The sequence below is a fragment of the Bacillus rossius genome, chromosome 1 (assembly GCF_032445375.1).
Source record: "Bacillus rossius redtenbacheri isolate Brsri chromosome 1, Brsri_v3, whole genome shotgun sequence".
In the NCBI taxonomy this organism is placed as follows: domain Eukaryota; kingdom Metazoa; phylum Arthropoda; class Insecta; order Phasmatodea; family Bacillidae; genus Bacillus; species Bacillus rossius.
In genome coordinates this window covers 112942265-112961901 of record NC_086330.1, presented here as the reverse complement: position 1 = coordinate 112961901, position 19637 = coordinate 112942265, and the positions used below count along the sequence as shown (strand labels likewise).

Here is a 19637-nt window from a genome sequence, read left to right as displayed (position 1 = left end):
CGGTTCCATTTACAAAAAAAAATATAGTGTACTCCCGTTTACCCTCGCATTCCGTCAATGTTCCACAAGCAGCAATTAATTAATTAATTCATTCATTCATAGGCTTAAAATGTCGTGACGAGCTCTTACGAACGCTCGAGCCATCGGCGCATAACAGTCACACGACAGAGTTCAAATATTATAGGAAGCGGTACACGAAGAAAATCGCGTTTCCTGGCATGCTGAAGTTTCAACACGCTGTAAACTTTTTTTTTTTTTTTTTAACAAGACAAGCCCCACAGCGTTGGCATCGGGGCACAGCTGCGAAAACCACCCACCTATTGCCATGCAGATGTGTTTGGGAATGCGTAGAGGGAGTAGAGGGGGGTCACAGCGGCTTGCACTGCTGAGGACGACCCAAGGACCCCATCTGGCAGAAAGCACCACCTCACCAAGGAGGGGAAAAAAAAAGCGGGGGGGGGGGGGGGGGGTGTAGGACAAAAGCATCGACCGATAGGCAATTTCGGCAGCACGCCTGTTTATTGCGCCGCATAACACAGTTCAAGCGCCGTCCTCCAATAATAATAATAATAAAAAATATTTGGACGGAACACACGTGGTCGACGTTTTACAAAATCTCAAGTTGAAGTGAGATCGTGACCGACAACAATTCAAGGGAGTATAGGTGGGGGGGATTTGGTGGGGGAGGGGGAGGGGCACGTACGTGGTTCAAATCCGACAGGAAAATTTGAACAAAGTGCGAGTGAACATTTCCAGCACAGGTACAAAATACCAACAACTGGAACTGCTCCAATACACTGAATGTAATAACGACGATTGTAATGAACACACAAACATAAAAAAAGGTAAAATTAATATTTAAAAATGGTTTAAAAATGCTAAACAAAGTATGTCATAATATACGTACAGTGAAATATAGTGACACACAGTATTAAAAATTTGTATTTATTTGTGTTTATGACTTGGACGTATTCTCTATGATTGTCTCGTATGGGATGCAGAAACGCAGACATTCAATAACGATTTTTTAAATTCATAATTGCTTTTACTTTTTAAACTATATTGTTAAATATGTAGTACCTTTCAACATAAAGTACATTAATAGAGCTTTCAGGCTAATAGTAGATCAATATTTATTTAAATATTTTATTTCGTTGTTTTTAAGCTTATAGAATTTATTTGGGCTCCAAGTAAATGATCGGACTAGAAATAACAAATTTAACAAATAGGTATTAAAAATAGTATTTTATTTACCAATGTTTATAACTCTATAGCCATCCTTGATAAATGTTTTGAGAACATATAAACAAGACGTAAATCATGAAAACCAAAAAAAATGACAGTTTACAAAGAGGTTTGGCGAAAAATTTATTAGTTTATTCACCTCTCAAGCCATGATATTCGACATACATATGCCTCATTACAAAAGAACAGTAAATTTAGCGACATATTTTGGTTAAGGATGAAATTCAAACTACTCTAGATACTTGCGGCTTATTTTCTTCTTTATTAATATATTTATTTGTGACCAACTTCGCGGTTTATTTTGTGGACTGAAACTGCATGCGATTCGCTTGCTTATTTTATTGATAAGTGGTCACTTTCGGTTCAAATAAAATTTATTCATTTTTGCAGCCTAACTTGCGAACAAACGTTACTGCAATATATTTTTCCATAAAAAGTAAAACTTCAATATGAAATCTATAACGAGGTTTAAATTCCGCTTTTTGCAGCATCATTATTACTTTTAGGTGCCCCTGAAAATTTATTTCGAGTAACTTGTGTCATAAAAAACGCCGTAAGGGGAAAATCTAATGAGAAGTTTATAAACAAGCCTCCCGAATGAAGAAGACCAGAATTTCGCTGAAATCGAATATACTTTAGAAAGGGACACATGGCAGTTTAGAATATCCTGCCCAAACAAGTGATCGTATTGACGCTCTTAAATGGGCGAAAGGTCTAACAATATAATCTCCCACTGAAGTAACGGTTATGGCCAATGCATCCCTGTAAAACAATGCGGCAACAGCAGCTACCCTTGCGCGCAGTAATCGGAGTTAAAACCAACTGTGAACAGGAACATGGAAATCGCACAGCTACAGGATCAAGCAACAGCGATGGTACCCGCTAACACGTGTCTCGTGTAGGCGTACCAGAATGAATACGCTGTCTGTTTTGTTGTCAGAGCTGAATACACCATCGTTTATGCTCGCAGTTTATTTCCATTACGCTCCGATTAATACAATATGGAGCCTCTATCTACAATGAACTATGCTGAGTATCACTCGCAGTACATCAGTAAAATCACTACGAGGAATTTTTTTTCTTGTGGATTTTATCCTAATTTTAACATCACAGAAGATTTTTTTTTTTTCTGAGATCTCGGCTGACTGAATGATTCTTGAAAGGGCACAGAACGGGCAGTGGCTAACCGAGTATTTATGTCTCCAAATGCTTTTAAAATAAAATAACGCTCCAAAATAATAATAAATATTATAATGAAATTATTAAAAAAAAATTCTAAAACCACGCAACGAGAAGACACTAAATCGTGTGAAATATTACAGAATGCAAAACCCAACAGCTAAATGAAAGGTACTTGCGTAATAATATAAGTTGCTTATGTCTAGCATGGTAACTTTAGCTGCGTGCTTATAATATAAGAGTGCAGATAATACGAAAAATGTAATTATTCGGATGAAATGACTACGGACAACGAGATGCCACTAACGCAGCTTTACGGCAAATTATATAATACGGCAAAACACTCAAAAGGGTGGCATGAGATTCAACTCACGATAACGCCGAAATTTTCAAAAACTTCTCCCGGATGTAGTTCCACGGAATCAGTTGCCACGAGTAAGTTAACTGGGCCCTTTACAACGACCGTGGTTTGAGGGAGGTGATTTTTTTCTACTAAAATAGCATAAATTAATTTTTCAATTGTCTACTGTACCTTAAAGACCTCTATAAACGTTAAATTATAGGTTTTTTTGTATAGCAAAAAATAAAATAAATAATGTTAAATAAACACTAAATATGTTGTGTAATTAAAATCATTATGTTGTAATTTTGAAACGATAAAAAAAATTTCAACTGCATTTGATAAGCTAAATCTTAAAAAATAGTTTTGTAGCTTTATTTCCTTTGTATCAACTTAAATTTTCTCTGGAATAATGTTGATAGTAAAAATGCAACTTCTTGATTTCGTAAATAAAATTTAATAAATAGATATTCGTCCAAACAGGAAACAAATTAATTGTTTTCCAAAAATATTGAGCAAAAAGAACATAACTGATTCGCACGGACATACTAGCTAAGGTCACAACGAGGTTCGCGGAAATATTTAAGATCATGGATATCTAAAATTAAATAAAGTGAAATAAAACCAATGACTTCGAGATCATAAGTTAAGAGCTATTCCAATGACTGGGCTCTAATCAGACAACAATTAATGCACCGATAACAAGCTCACATCGTTTCGTTCTAAGTACCATTTCACACTGTCTTAAACGATAAGCAAATAATTCTACAGTCATCGACGAAGGCGCACAGCTATCTCTTATGTGCAAACATGGAACAGGGAACATGTAAGTGCTTGCAAGGAATGAGCTTAAAAATTAAGACTGCCATTAGAGAAAACATACTCAAAATCCTAAAACACACTGTTTTTATTGTTGTAAATTGAACAGAAATAGCCATGTATAATGAAAGATATTAGAATATTTGTAAATTTACATGGCAACAACTGTATCACTACAACATAGTGTACGTAGTAACACTGTGTTCGGATACTTACCCGGGCATTTATGCTTTGTGCTGTCCCATTACCTCTAATAGTTAAAGTTATTTGTAAACCGTTACTTCAACAGCTTTCTAGTATTAACTGCGCACATTAATAAACATAATAAAATAAATAAACTCAACTTATTAAATATTCAATTATGTTTTCCATGGTTTAAAAAATATGCTTGAAAAGCATCAATTAAAATACAAAATTATGCGCATTTTAGTTCGAAATACTCATTATTATGTACAAAATATGTTATGTATGCAAAATAAACCAGAGCCATGTGTTGTAAAAAGTTACAATATCTTTCTTGTAATATTGAAAACTATTTCTTGGCGTCTGGTTGCCAAGGAAATATTTTGTAAGAGTATTGCAATTTTTTCTGTGCATGAATGCATGAAGTTACAAAAAAAGAAGAAATTACTAAAAAGTGAAGTGTGTCAAGGCCCCTTCATCAAGCCCAAAGAGAGAGGGGAGAGATATTCCTACCTATATAATAGCAAACGGGTACCGACTTGACCCTCAAAGTTAGTTAAACCATTACTATTTGATGTGTCATGCTTCCCTATTGCATCATTAAAAACTTTCTCAACAGTCCTGACAAAGAGACTGAAACTACCTCTGCCACTGTTGAAACAAAGAGAATTTCGGAAAAAAAGTTGGACACGTGGATAAATGAACCTTATGTTCGCTCTTAAAGCTAAACAAAATAAACTATGTCCCTTTATTATACAGTAGAATTGGTGGCTCTCCCACCTCTTGTAGTTACCTCACAGTGTTGGCTGCTACATCTTACTCCATCTACTGATGTCACTCTTCTCCTTCCACGGAAGAGAGCAAACATCACCATCACTCATCCCTTAAGGGACTGGCGGACGTCACACACAACACAAGAAGAAAAAGGCGAGCCAACTTCCGAAGTTCTGCTGAAACTCCTTTTCTCAGGCCCTGCGGGTGCACCAGATAAGGGACGCCTAAGGGACGCAAGTTGGACGACTACACTCAAAGCGAACGAGTAAAGATATTAATTCGAATTCAGTTCAAGCGAGGTTTTTTTGAGTCTCGCGTTACTTATCGAATTGGAGTAATTTTGGCACATTTGATATAAAGTTCTTACGTAAAAGTTTCCTAGAAAAAATGGCACAACTGTGATAAAGCTAACTTAGAAAAGTTCCATATATTAAGATGTAACGGGTTCGTGCAACCGACGTATTGGTGGTTCGATTACCTTTTTGTCATTATTTCTATAGGTTATAATGAAGAAACCATCATATCTATCGGTTTCTGGCCTCGCCCCTTCATAAACTTAACACAGATGACCGTTTTTATTATAATGCTGTCACGCCTATTGAGGTCCTAAAACGATTCAACGAATAAAAACATAAGCCCAAGGGAATGAAAAAAAAAATTCATTTGATGTAATAAACTTAGCTCTGCCGTTTATTTTATGTCCTAACAGGCAATTTCACGCACTAGTAATACTAGTAACTAAAGACATATAAACACACTTCCTACTGTTTCTTAAGCCTTCAAACACATTTCCCACCAAAAAACTAGCGAGCTACCTGAAATATGAAAAAACTGCTCGATGACTATTAGTCTGTATTTCGGAATGGTTTCTGTGGGTCAACGTTGACAGTTAGTACATAACATGGACCGTTTTATCTCACTATTCTTATTAACTCGTTAGATTTCAGCAAAGCATGTTATTTTACTAACCACGATCTGTTAACTGCTAAGTTTAAGCCATAATGCATTTTTAACGAAGTATCATCAACAAGGATAAAACTAGTTTTTCAGTCAGAAAGCGATGTGCAGAAACGAACACGATGCAAAAAGAAAGACTGTAGACGTAGCAAAAAAGATAGAGAGATTGGGGCAGATTCCAGCAGGTGCCGAAAGTAAAAGGCATTTATGTATATAAATATATATAATAATCTTTCATATATATAAAAAAGCAGGCGCGTAAGTAAAATGCATTAATATATATAAATATACAATAATCTATAATATATATAAAATAATGTAAATAAATATATCGCCTAAGTAATATTTATGAAACAGATAACTATCACATGTACATATCTACGTGCGATTTTCATGAACAAAGAGCTTGAAATAGTAGGCACACATACAGAAAAACATGTTTTGTGGCAACACTAACCTATTTGGTAGGAATTCACGCTGACAAATATTTTTCTTACACTTATTTTTTTTCATAAGTGCAGTCTTCCAGCAATTTACTTTATCATGCTCCCTGCTTAGTCAAATATTTTAATACAAAATATTGGGCTACAAGGCATTTCCTACCTTGAAGATTGCATCTGCAGTGTCAATTGAAACGTCGGAGGTCAGTTCTTCATATATTAAGCGACCAAAATACATAATTCAAGTACATTAAGAAAGCAGTTGTTTATAATAAACAAAATTTAAAGTTTAGTGCGTATCCGACTGGTATGAACTAATTTCACTTAATTAAACTCTCTTGTATAAAATAATGTATGAGCCATCGCGGCCAACATCGGCAAACGCCGCTAAAATAATTTTAAAATTAAGTTTTAAATTATTTGTTGATATTTTGAGTTAAATAAACAAAAGTTTCTGCTAACTTGAAAGAAGTCCGTAAATCAGAGTAATAAAAAGAGTTTTAAAACTTTGTATCTGCACGAAAAAAAATTCCAATGGAAATAAAAAAACGACAAAATAAAAAGAGAGAAAACTCAGAATTATAAACTCGATTACAGGAAACAATAAATCAGCCGAAATTAAAATGGACAATGTCCAATCACTACACAGTTGAGCTAACGAAGTAATTTTAGTATGTTTTCTATTCCTACACTTCACTGGAGCGCTGTCACAGCTCGTTTATTTCATCACTGTTATTTTCTGCAGGAATCAATGTTTGCCGACACTTGGGAAAAGGAATAGGGGTATTAAAGTATTCTGAGATCGCCAATTCAAAAGATAAAATCAACAGTTCTCGGATGTTAAAGCAACGGAAGGATGGTCAGTCCATGATACGTTTTACTGCTATTTATTTCTTGTTGCAGTGATAGCATGTCTAGACTAGCAAAATAATGCGTTAAACCGGCACACGAAACGGTAAACCGACGGCTTCATTTAAAGTGTATGTCTATGATACTAAAAAATTCAAGGAGGGAAAAAAATCCACATATTTTAAATTTATTATGATAGTGCAAGACTCGTATATATTTTTTTTAGCGATAAACAATAATAAAGAATAAATTTTATTAAGATAAATTTTACTTCTAGTACCTACTCTGGAAGATGGAAAACATCCTGCTCAAAAACGTCCGCTATGTTTCCCACTCTCAACCGTATATACTTGAGGTTTCAGGGCCGCGTTCCCCTGGCGAAAATAAGCCCCGCCGACAAATAATTGTAAAGCTGGCTTGGGTCCCTGAGGAGTCCCTTCCAGTTAAAATATTTTTTATATTCTTTCCTAAAATACTTTACTGAGAGTATAGTAAAAATTAAAGATTATTTAATTCACACAATTCACACAGAATCATTATATTATAAAAGTTTCCTAGTACTGTTGAAGAATGAATGACGAACATTATTTCAAGAAACAAAAAAGATACAGATTTTAGATTATGTTTACAGATAGCTCCTGATACTATTTAAATGATGCCATTTTATAAACTTAACTCTAAAATTACGTTAGGAAGAGAGAGTGAAAATACAATATGGGGTAGGCGATCGGCTTTAAAAGGCCAACGGGTGATTCCCACCTGCAATTTAATCAGTTCACTCCGCCTGTCTAAGATTACACGTCACAGTCACTCCCTTCTTTAAGGGTGAGGGATGAAACAGACAAACATATTTTTTATGTGACAGACTGTAAGTCACCAAATATATTATTTTTTTAAACATTAGAAATATTACTTTGTTAAGAGACAACACACAGTTTGATAGGAAGGGTCTGAAGTCGAATGATATTTGCTGTTCACATATACTTCCACGTGTGAAATCATTAGAACTCAAATAATTTAGAAGGCTAGACTACAACTATTATGTTATAAATGGTCACCGGTACATTGTCTTAGAAAATGTAGCTTTGTACGTTCTCTGCGCCAGCGAACGCAAAATTAAAAAAAAAAAAAACTTAAAAAGTTTTGAATCCAAGATGGAGTAATTTGTTTATACATCTCCTCCTAATCCCTTCCATGTCCGCGGGTAGAATATACCAGTTTTCTGAGAAAACTTACAGCATCGATGAGTCGAAGAATTCGAAGGCTGCACACCTATTCTGTGCCTGGGGCGTAGAGGCGAAGAAGTGTGTGGTGCGCGAGCCAGTGTCGCCCTTAACGCCTTTCGCAGTTTTATAACTGCTACGTCCAGCCAGGTAGCTAATTTTAATACTGAAAGATAATTCCTTTGTATTCACGTTTAAAGTTAGACAACTCAAGACCCGTGAATTTTTTTAAGATGTCCGTAAAAACTTGAGAAGATTCTTGGATAACCAGTACAACCAGTGTACGTCGTAATCTTTATGTTGAAATATTTCTAAAAAACCACAGCTTAAAACAGCTGCGCTCCCACACGGTAATTTTTTTTTTGTAAATGGAACACGAATATATTCAAAAATTTAAATGAAAACTACTGTATTATTACAAAAAAGTATTCGCAGTAATACTGGGTTCGGATTCTTACCAGGTAATTTATGCTTTGCGTTATCCCAGTACCTTAAATGGTTAGTTATTTGTAAACCGTTCCCTGAATAAATTTCCGGTATTAACTGTGTACATTAAAAAGCATAATAAAACAAAACCAGTCCAATGATTAAATAATTGATTATTTTTCCCAAGGTTTAAAAAACATGTTTGAATGAAACATCAATAAAAACATAAAATTATCCACCCATTTTCGTATGAAATATTCAGTATTATATATATATAAAGTATTTCATACATGCAAAAATAGCCATAGCTAAGTGTTGTAGAATTTTACAAAATGTATCTTGTATTTTTACAAACTATTTCTTGGAACCTGTTTTCCAAAATAAACTTTTTTAAAGGTAAAGAAAATGTTTTCTGTGCGGTGTTGTCCGGGGGCTGCGGCTCGCTCATCGGGAAAACCACAGAGAAACACACGTTAACTTGATGGAAGCCATTTTGCGAGATGACAGAATATATTTCACCGCATGGCCACCGAACACTGTCTCTCACAGCGCAGTGTCAGCTGCAAGGCAGTGCGACTGTTAACTTCGTGGCTACAGCGACCAAAGCACTATAGTGCTTTACCTGGGCCTTGGGGTAAACAAGCTTTTAAAATAGTCAAGCTACGAAGGAGCGTTTTTAAAGACCACTCTTGACCAAAAAAAATATACGAATGGTTTGTCTCGAATTAATGTAAACCCATCATAATACGTCGCACCTGTTCACATATATTTACTGTTAAAACACTGCAAAACTTACACTTTATATACTTTACTATAATTTAAACTTTTTTATTACGTGAAACTTTATCAAAATTATGCTTGTTCAAGGCGAAAATAGGTGCTACTTCTATACCAATTAAGAATAAATAATGTAAGATTTGGTTTTAAGACTTTCAATACTCAAAAATAAGGTAATCGAATTCTTAGCGTGATGTATAGATACTCACGGAAATAAATTTATATTTAAAAAGGTAAGTTTCCTGAGTTCTCTTAATCAACAAAGTTAACTCATGAATTGTAACGTAGAACGGACGGTGCTATGCAACACTGAATAAATCGTAATTTCTCCTTCACAAAGAAAACGTTTCTGTTCATTAAAATTTGTTCTTCCTTAAATCAAGGGAAAACCATGACACAGGACAGTGTTTTCAAAGCATTTACGGAGTGCGAATTCACACAAATAAAAATCTAACACTGATATTTGTCAAGAATATGTTATCAAATACTAGAGGTATTTAAAAGATGTGTTTTACTTGGTTATCTCATGAAACATCACTATGTGCATTTTAACACGGCTTCATACTTTTGTTCCATAATCACACATGGAATCTAAAAATACTGCAAAATCATTTTATAAAAAAGAGACGTTGTAAAATTTATATATACAGATGGCTATTTAACTTACAGGTTTGAAATATTAACAATTTCGGCTGCGTTTAAAATTGATAAAAAATTGTTAATTTCTTTTGCGGACGTACATGTGAGTTCCACCTAGCGAGGGGTGCATTTGTGTCTGTGAGGCGGGATGATAAGTCGACGCTCGCTGGTGTTTCTAGTGCAGTGTCGCCTTTAAGCACAAGGCTCTGATAGCGGTGCGCAGTATTCTCGTCGTGCACAAAGAAACTATGAGAATATGGCGTAGAAATGTAGATGAATTGTATTGCAAGTCCTTTCAGGGCGTTCAAGAATCGGTACCGGGTGTTTCACACTGAAAATTGTCACGCGTTTTAGCCTTTTCCACAATTATAAAAGTACAGTTTAAAAATTGGTTGTCTGTAAAGTCGGTTTACGGACGATAGTTTAACGTGACGTCATAACAAAACATTGATGAAATGATTGCATACTTTTATGAATAAAACTGAATCATTTTTATTGAATTATCACTATTTTGTATGGATACAAAGAAGGAGTGAAATGAAATCTACAATTTAATTGATAACTTTACTTTTATTTGCACTCATTAATTCAAATATGTTTATCACTTTAACGAAGAGATTATTTTAACTATAACTTTTATACGTGTTTGCTATTTAACTTCTTCCAATCTGTGTTATTCTGTTAAGGATAGGACGATGATATGAAAAGTAGGAAACGAATGGGAGTGTTTCAAGTTTAATGTGCCTCGAAAAAGTCAAATAAATGGTTGTTCCAATCGAGTGGAAGAGAGATAGATGCGGCGCAAGCCTACAATGTGTGTAACGGGACAAAGCGTAATGGGACAATGTGCGTAACGGGACAACGAGTCATCCTTTTTCGTGCGTGCAGCCGGCGTTCATCGATTTATAAGACGTCACGTCAAAAAATAAATACGGAAACAGAACGACTCATCCGCACTCAGCGTATCCTTAAACGCTTTCGTAAACATACACCACTCGGATATCAAGAGCAATTTTAAATTCAAGTGTGTTCCTCTGAAGCTCTGCACCCCGCGTGTGCGCCCGGGTAGGCCGTTAACCACCGTAACAATCTGGCTCTGCACCGAGGTGGAACAAGTTCCAAGCAGTGCTGTGCGATCAGGGTTTCCCAACCAATGGCACGCGTACCACTAGTGGTACGTTGCGACTTTGCAGGTGGTGCGCGATCAAATTCTTTTAAGTTAAGTTCCATTGTCCCCGAAATTCAAAGTTTGATAATGGACAAGCAGCAACAAGTTTACCACTAAAAATAGATGGTTTTTTATGAATCTGGGTTTTTTTTAACTCAGTTTGAAATAATTGTCTAAAATTGTCTGTTTGTAATTTTGTTAAATTTTAATTATTTTTGTTTTCAGAGTAATTTGTTATAATTAAAGCTGCCATTTTGCAATATACATTATATTTTTCCTAAGTTTCAAAAATAACCATTGCTTATATATTAATACATATAAAAGTAAAAGATTAATTAGGCCTAGTGCCGAGTGGCATGCAGCCGCTGAAACGTTGGGAACACCTGCGATCAGCGCCTCGGCGACCGTGCGCGCTGTATCTCCCCGCGCCCAGGGTGCGAATGACTGTTCGCTCAGGCCCGTTCTGCAATCACACACTACCTACAGCGGCACGCGTCCGGACACAGACCCGCACGGATTAGCTCGGCAATGCTCAGCTCTTCCGTTTACGTCACTCCATGCGACCAATAGAAGCCGAGTATTTGCCTGCGGTGGTAGCTATGTTTATTCATGTTTCAAATACAATAATATCTATTGTAATATTCTTATTTTGTAGTTAATTTTTATTATATACGGAAATCCTGAACAAGCTATGTCCCCGAATTTAATTTTTTTTAAATTAAATTAATATTACTCAACCATGAAATGCATTCTCATTGGTTGCCATTTGTTATGTTTCCGTGCACTGTGGAAGCAGCAGACGTGGTAGTGAGATGTTTCGGAAGATCTGTCCCCATTTACGTGATCCGTCTGCGTTTCAGTATCATAATAGAACGGGCCTTAACGACCAGGAGGTCGGGAGACAGTGTGATCTTCTCGAGGTTTATCGGCGCGAGTGTCCTCGTAAAGTTCCTTATCATGCAATGGTAGTTATTGTTAACAAACCCACTGACAGGAAAACTTAACACGCCAGGCAGTCTACAAATACCCGGTGAACCAAGCATACAGGACTTGACAGAGACCTTTCGATAAAAATTTCCTTAAAACTTTTTTTTATGAACAGAATAAAAATAAAATTACACGAGAAAATGTAACACAAAAATTATCTAATATACGAAAAAAAAACCAGACGATTTTTAAGTTAGAAAGCTAAAAAAACTGTACAGACATTATTTTCCGTTCGTGTTTCCCAAGCTGAATGAGACGAAAGAATTATTATAGTTTTGCTGGAAATTAAATAAAAAGTTTCGTGACTTTTGAGTAGTCTTCGAGTTTTTTTTTTTTAAGAAACCTTGCATTCAAAATTGTACTTTTCTTTATGCACAACCAAATGCAGGGCAGATAACATGGACTAATGAGCATGGCAGGACAGGGCCGGGCGGGTTACCTAGGTAGGTGCTGTTGGTGAGCACCCAGAACACCTTCAGCGGGTCGACCATCACACAGGCGCGGCGGGCGGCGAGCGGGGGCAGCAACCAGCACCCGCGGCGCGCTCGCGGGGCCAGCCGGGGGCGGCGGCGGCGGCGGCGGCGGCGGGACGCCCCATGCGCGGAACTCGCTCCGGCTCGAGACGACGGCGCGCGGCCCGGACGCACACTGACGAGGGCGCCGCCGCCGCCGCCGGCGCACCGCTGCCCCCGCGCATGCGCCCCTCCCGCCCCTCACACCCCTCCCCCCTCCCCCACCCCTCTCGCGCTGGTGACGGTCCAGGCCACGTCATCCCACTAAGGTGAGGGGAAACAGCACCTCTAACGCGTGATCTGACTTTTTTTTAAAGTAAAACATTTCTCTAAATCCGGCAGGGCAAGTCGAGGCGATGAAGTCATTGGAGCGTAAAGAAAGTGTAACAATCAAAAGGCAACGAAAAGCGCAACGATCAGAAGTGATATTTTTTTTTCATTTTTACATTACAGCACCCTTGCTAACATTCTTATACCTCTCTCTACCTATGGAGTTTCATTTCATAAGTGCGTGGCGGCTACGTAAAATGCATTAATGTACCTACAACTGTCTATAGTAAAGGCTAACAACTTATTTAGACCTCATGCACTAGGCGGTAGTCTGAAACAAATAATATAATTATTAAAAAATTGGTTGTCTGTAAAGTCGGTTTACGGACAATAGTTTAACGTGACAACGTCATAAAAAAAACATTGATGAAATGATTGATCCAGAAGAAAAGGAAATATCATATTCGGCCTGAGACTGAGCCGTAATAGGTTTTTGCAACCAAACCATTTAGGCATTTAAAATATTATATTCTTTGAGGAAGAATTTTTTTTAATTTTTCTATCTTTTGCATGATAAAATCTACATCTGCATACTTTTATGAATAAAATTGAATCATTTTTATTGAATTATAACTATTTTGTATGGATACAAAGGAGTGAAATGACATGTGTAATTGAATTAATAAATTTACTTTTATTTGCATTCATTATTCAAATATATTTATTAATTTTGAAATGTTGCGTGCGCCATATTTATTTTTTCAAGTACAAAAAAAAATTTCGCAGCTCCCGGGTTTCGAACCGACACCCTTAACTGTAATAGATAGGTACGCTAACCACACGCCCACGAGGCCATTCTGAAGCAATGTAGTTTCAGATGTTATATATAAATATATATATATATTTATTTATTTATAAAACTTTTGTTCACGGTAGGGGAATAATATTAACACGATTTTATAACAAATACGTATCCCAAATACACCAAACATATTTATGTGTTACAATATTTTTTAAAACATTGTGCAAAAGATCCCGGGTGTAATTTGAATTATTATGAGTAACAGTAAAACACCATTGTTGGTTAAAAACGTATTTGAATTTTCACCATTACTTTTAAATAACCGTACCGATTGTGCTGAAAATCGGTGGACGATCGTTAAATTACATAATATTAATAATTCAAACGACGAAAATATGATTGAAAAGTCAAATCGATGGTTGTTCCAATCGAGTGGAAGAGAGATGCCACGCATGCGTACAATGAGCAAAGAGGACACATCCGTAGTGGGACATCCGTAGTGGGACACTTTTTCGTGCGTGCAGCCGGCGTTCATCGATTTATTAGACGTTGTCACGTCAAAAAATAAAAGCAACATGAGTATGATACATGTTTACTTTCTTATTGCTCGGACCAACTTGAATAATTTTCATATAATAATTGTCTATGTTGGAAAAAAATTTTTTATCTTGTCAGGGTTTTTTTTTACGCAAAACTTAAGTTCAAATAGCCTTGAGTCATATTCTTATAGCCGGTAAAGAATTCAATTTTATTTCTTTCATAAAGGTCAAAGAATAATAATTATACTATCATAATCACATTTCCTTACCAAACAAAATTCAGTAAAATAATTAACATATATTACTTTTTTTAACTGAAATACTATTTGTGTATCAATTTGTATGCGATTCTTAAACATAAGGATAGTATCTGCGACATCACAAATAAAATAATTTGGATTTTTATTTACTAATTTTTAATTTGTTAGCTCGCTACCAGGTGAAATAACATAAAATGTGTTACTACTTAATGCAATTTAAAAGGAAATGATTAAAAATGGAAACACGTTTTTTCAACGATAGTAATCACCCCAAATTTCTAAAAAAATAAAAATGCATTAATATAGAATGTTATACAGATTGTCTGCTTCAAGATATCACTGTTGCGTTATTAAACGGAGAGATAGGAAATACAATACGTCATATTCGTTTTAATTTTTTAATGTGATTAATTTTTATTTTATTTTTAAAACTGAAAATTTATTTTCGCTAAGGCAAAAATCATCAATTACGAGATTTATAAAACCTTAGCAGAATACAGTAAAATTACACTTAACTTATGTTTATTCCCAAAACTTCATTAAATACTACCTAAGTCAATGACTTCACAGACTAAACTATTTGTCTCAGGTAGACACTTTTAACTACAGGCATTCCATTATAAGATACCTAAACTACGGGGACACGAAGCCAAATTTTGAAAATCCAAACGATAGAAATTTGCTGGCAAAACTACTGGAACTAATATGGTATATTCCGGTTCCGGAATATGTGAATGTGTGTGTGTGTGTGTGTGTGTGTGTGTGGGCGCGCGCGCGCGCTAGATCGCTAAGGCATTCTCGAGGGACGATAATTCTATTCCAACCTCCGGTACGGCTCGTAGTAATAATTATGATATTAAAACTTATTAATTATTAATACTTATTAATAATAAGTACTGGTTTATTAAATGCATGATATGGAACTCACATTAATATTGGAGGCGAAACCTTGTGAGTGTAATATATATAAAGTGTAATTCCCCCAAACACTTGCAGCAGTGAAGCTCGGTGTCGACGTATCGACAACAGTTTTCAGTACCTGTGAGAACGACGTATCGTCGATATCGATAAATCATCAATATCTATGTAATAATGACAGGGAACTCGCACGCCGTGTGCCACCAGCCCTAGTTGCCGGGCACGCGAGGATAATTAAAACGACACTCGCTCGCGGGTGAAGTGGTGTGTGTGTGTGTACGTGTACGTGGCTATTTCACGTAAAAAATATCGCCACTTTAAACGACCCAATTTATGCAGTTGGATCAGGTTTTTTTTCAACAAAGTAAAATGTGAGTTTAACATTCCGTCGTTTAATGGATGCTATCAAAGGCTGTGTTGAATAACACATGCCATTGAGTATTCACGGCAGGTAGATTTTGCTGTGCCATACTTAATACCGCATGCTTACTGGTACCTTCCACACTTTAGTCCTCTCAATATTCCAACCAATTTGCATTTCATTCAAGCGTTAAGTATACGTGCCAAGAATCCGTGGAGTTTTGTGAAAGCAGATATATTCAAGACTTTTAATGATAAGTGGTAACTCTTAATTATATTTTAAAAAATGGTTTCACGACTGTTAATTTGTTTTCTTTAATAAACATAAACGATAAATAAAACAGCTCATAATATCGTAAATATTTAACATCAACGGAAATATCTGCAATATCCATAAAATGAATTTTACCGGAAAAATTACTTGCCAGGTTTACGATTATGAAGTATAATCAGAAATATGCTACAATTTATCCTCCGAAAAATAAAGTCGCTAAGTAAGGCAGAAAAAATCAATAGTTGTTGATGTTGGAGTTGCGGCTTTTATACAGGACACTAACAAAACATTTAAAATCAACCTGTTTTATTCAGATGCTTAAAATAAATTTTATACAGAAAAATGCATGGGTGTAGCCAGGAATTGAGGAAGAGTTAGTTACAATAATATATTTTAAATAATCCTGTTTATGGGGGTTATTGAAAATTTTGAATTATATGATGCTTGAGAATATACATTTTGGCTATCTGAAGACCCTTCAGAGATTCTTAGAAACCTGAGATTCTCAGATAAAAATTTACTTCTGAACGGTAGTTCCTTGCGCTACGTACCAATGCTTTTATGATTTTATGACCTAATGCTGTTCAATGACACGGCTACTCTCTCATTTTGCACATTCAATGGCTTCAAATCGAACCATATTTGAACTATATCATCTGTTGACTTAAAAAGAACGGAAAATAAAGACACAAAACCCGTTGCAACTTAAATGTTCGATTAGTTACTAACTACTATAGCAGATATTATATAATTCATACGCTTAAGTAACCTGAGAATATAAAATGCACTTCTGTGCGGGAAAAACAAACACTGCTTTGTTTTTATGCTCGTGACTTTACTTGCTTGTTTTCGTGTAAGCCTACCTCAGAGAGGTAATTATTTTATCTATAAATTTTCCTTATGTTTTGTAATTTTCATTAGAGATTACGGCTGCCGAATATCTAGATCTAGTATACTGAAGAACTGCGAATAATGTTTTTCAATTCTCCCAATGAGGCAAGTTAAGTAATAAAAAGCAGTGCTACATGAAGAGACTTTAACATTATTTGTAAATAACTATGCATAAGTAATATCAAAGAGTGTAACGAACTAACCTGAAGTAGATTATGCATACATGCGTGCAAAACTATGTCCGCAGTATTAGATTTTGGCATATCTTCACTCTGAATTACGTGCTTGAATTTTGAAAACATAAAGCTTAACAGGATAACCACTTGATAAAAAAGGGTTAATTTTGAAGTCCCCAATCGTTAACAGCAGCAAGACTTCCCTCCGGAAGCTGGGTGGGCAAAATAAACTGAAACTTTACGATGGCCACTTGCAGTAACTTAATTCCTTTCATAATCACACATAAGCTTAGTTAAAGGGATTAAGGAACAGAAGGAATATTCGAAGTCGTAAGTTGCGATCTATAAAATTTTGAGTCCGAAATGGTGGTTTAAACCCTTACAAAATTGAGCAAGCTGGAACCAGCGAGGTAATATTCTCCGACACTCAAGATAACAAATATAGGCCTACATTCACCACAGCTAGCGGGTGTGACGTGATATTTCCACCACTATTGGCATGACGATTGAAATTAAGTGCTAACCAATAAACAAACTGAAAAATGCGCCCACTTTATATATATAAAACAGTATATAAAATAATTTTTCATTACCACTGAAATCTCACAACAGGCTTTCTTTTTAAACACATCGTAAACGAAATTTTTAGAGAAAATTAAAACGGTAAAACAACTTCAAAACCGTACACTATAATTTTTATTGTAAATTAAACAGAAGTATTGCAAAATGACAGATTTTTACATTTACATTAAAAAAACCTGTAACACTACAACACAACAAAGTTCGCAGTAATACAGAGTTCCGATTATTAATGGGGTATTTATGTTTTATGTTGTCCCAGTACCTCCAATAATTAAAAGTTATTTGTAAACCGTTCCCTGAATAGCTTTCCAATATTAACTGTACACATTAATTAGCACGATACAACAAAATAGTCAAATTGTTAAATACTTTATTACATTTTCGATAGTGTAAAGAATTCTTGAATAAAAATGAATTGAAATATAAAAATATGCGCAAATTTTCGTTAATAATTACTTATTATTACATCGAAAAACTATTTCATATAAGCAAAATATGTTGTAAATTTTACAATATATTTCTTGTAGTATTACAAACTATTTCTTGGCAAATGATTTCCAAAGTACATATTTTTTTTTATGTGTACGTGACAATTATAGCACTATTCATATTTTCCCAAGGAGCTCTAGGAAAATGGACGTATGCACCGCGTGAGACCCGACAGTGATGAAAGTTGGTAAGAAACAACAACTGCATCTTCCTGGCGGGCAGGTTCGCGACCACAGCTTTATTCTACAATCCTACACACGTTCACATTCACCATCACGTATGTGCATATATGTGTATATATTATATATTTATGTACATATATGACAAAGAAAAATCACAACCACACACACGCCAGGCATTCACTGCAAAATGCGAATTTATCGTTTTCGTTAAAACTAACACAGAATATCATTTTTTTTCCAATTTAAATATAAACTATATAGCCAACAACAATGCTTTTTTAAATGTATAAAAAAACAGAAAGTAGAGAACGAGTTAATAGGCGATAATGCTTGAAACAATGACCAACAATTATTTCTTACACGAGACAGCAAAACAAAACAAAACTCAAACAAAGTGTTAAAACGTAAAATAAATTAACAGAAACAGCGGTGGTCACAAACAAAAATATTTAAATCAGTCTGTATAAATATTGTGTGTAGAAGCAGCCCAAGTTTCCGTTATAATAATATCTTGAAGTCGTAGAAGAAACTTAACAGTCACAAATGCAATCAGTATCTGTTAAAAAATAAATTTTTCAAAAAAAAAAAAATAATAATAATTTGTAGTTGCTAACGACGCGACGGTGGTAATTTATCACGTGTTTAAACTATTTTCTGTAAACTTGTTACGTTTTTCGCTGCGGCAGATGACAAAAGTTTGAGGAAGAATTCACATTAAGAGAAGGGCTGGGCTGAGGCCGCACCCCAGCAGGCGAGGCGTGGCAGGAAGGTGAGCGGCGCGCGCATGACTGCCAACCCTCGCACAGTCACGACGCGAAAACCAACACATGCTGAGCACGACCCAGTGCCACTAAGCCTTTCTTTACAGCATACCAATAAAGATGAATGAAAGTAAACTTAGTACAAGTAACTATATACACAAATAAAAGTTTTCAACAACAGAAAACCACTTTGGAATAACGTAAGTTACTCCACAATCATCCTGTAACTTTAAAATAAATATACGCAGCAGCATTGCCAGCAGTCGCATGTACGAACAAGTGAGTGAGTTGATAAAAGCCTAAGTCAGATGTTCTATGAAAAGAAAATTTGAATCGAAATTTTAATTTTAAATCTATATTCTACATTTCTACACATAATCTTACCACTGTAGATACACGTAATATATAGGGTACAAATGTTTTCGCTGATATTTTTTTAATAGGATTATATCCTGTCGTCAGTAAAAAGACACACATAAAAAAAAAACTACGGTTGTTTTGCAATAGTCTGTAGTGAAGTCTAAACAGAATGAAAGCGTATGCTGAAATAAAAATAGAGAAGAAATTCATCCAGTCAAAAAGGTGTGTATAAAAGAAGGGAACCAATGAGGTGAA

General features: G+C 35.4%; 1 protein-coding gene across 1 annotated transcript in view; it reads right to left on the bottom strand.

Annotated features, from left to right (window-relative positions):
* The window catches only part of LOC134542352 (neural-cadherin-like), a 383455-nt gene extending 370949 nt beyond the window's left edge, over nt 1-12506 (bottom strand). Inside the window, exon 1 of the mRNA XM_063386525.1 lies at nt 12446-12506. Coding sequence (XP_063242595.1) covers nt 12446-12497 — 52 coding nt within the window. The 5' untranslated portion in view covers nt 12498-12506. The remainder of the gene's footprint in view (nt 1-12445) is intronic.
* Nucleotides 12507-19637: the final 7131 nt, after the last annotated feature.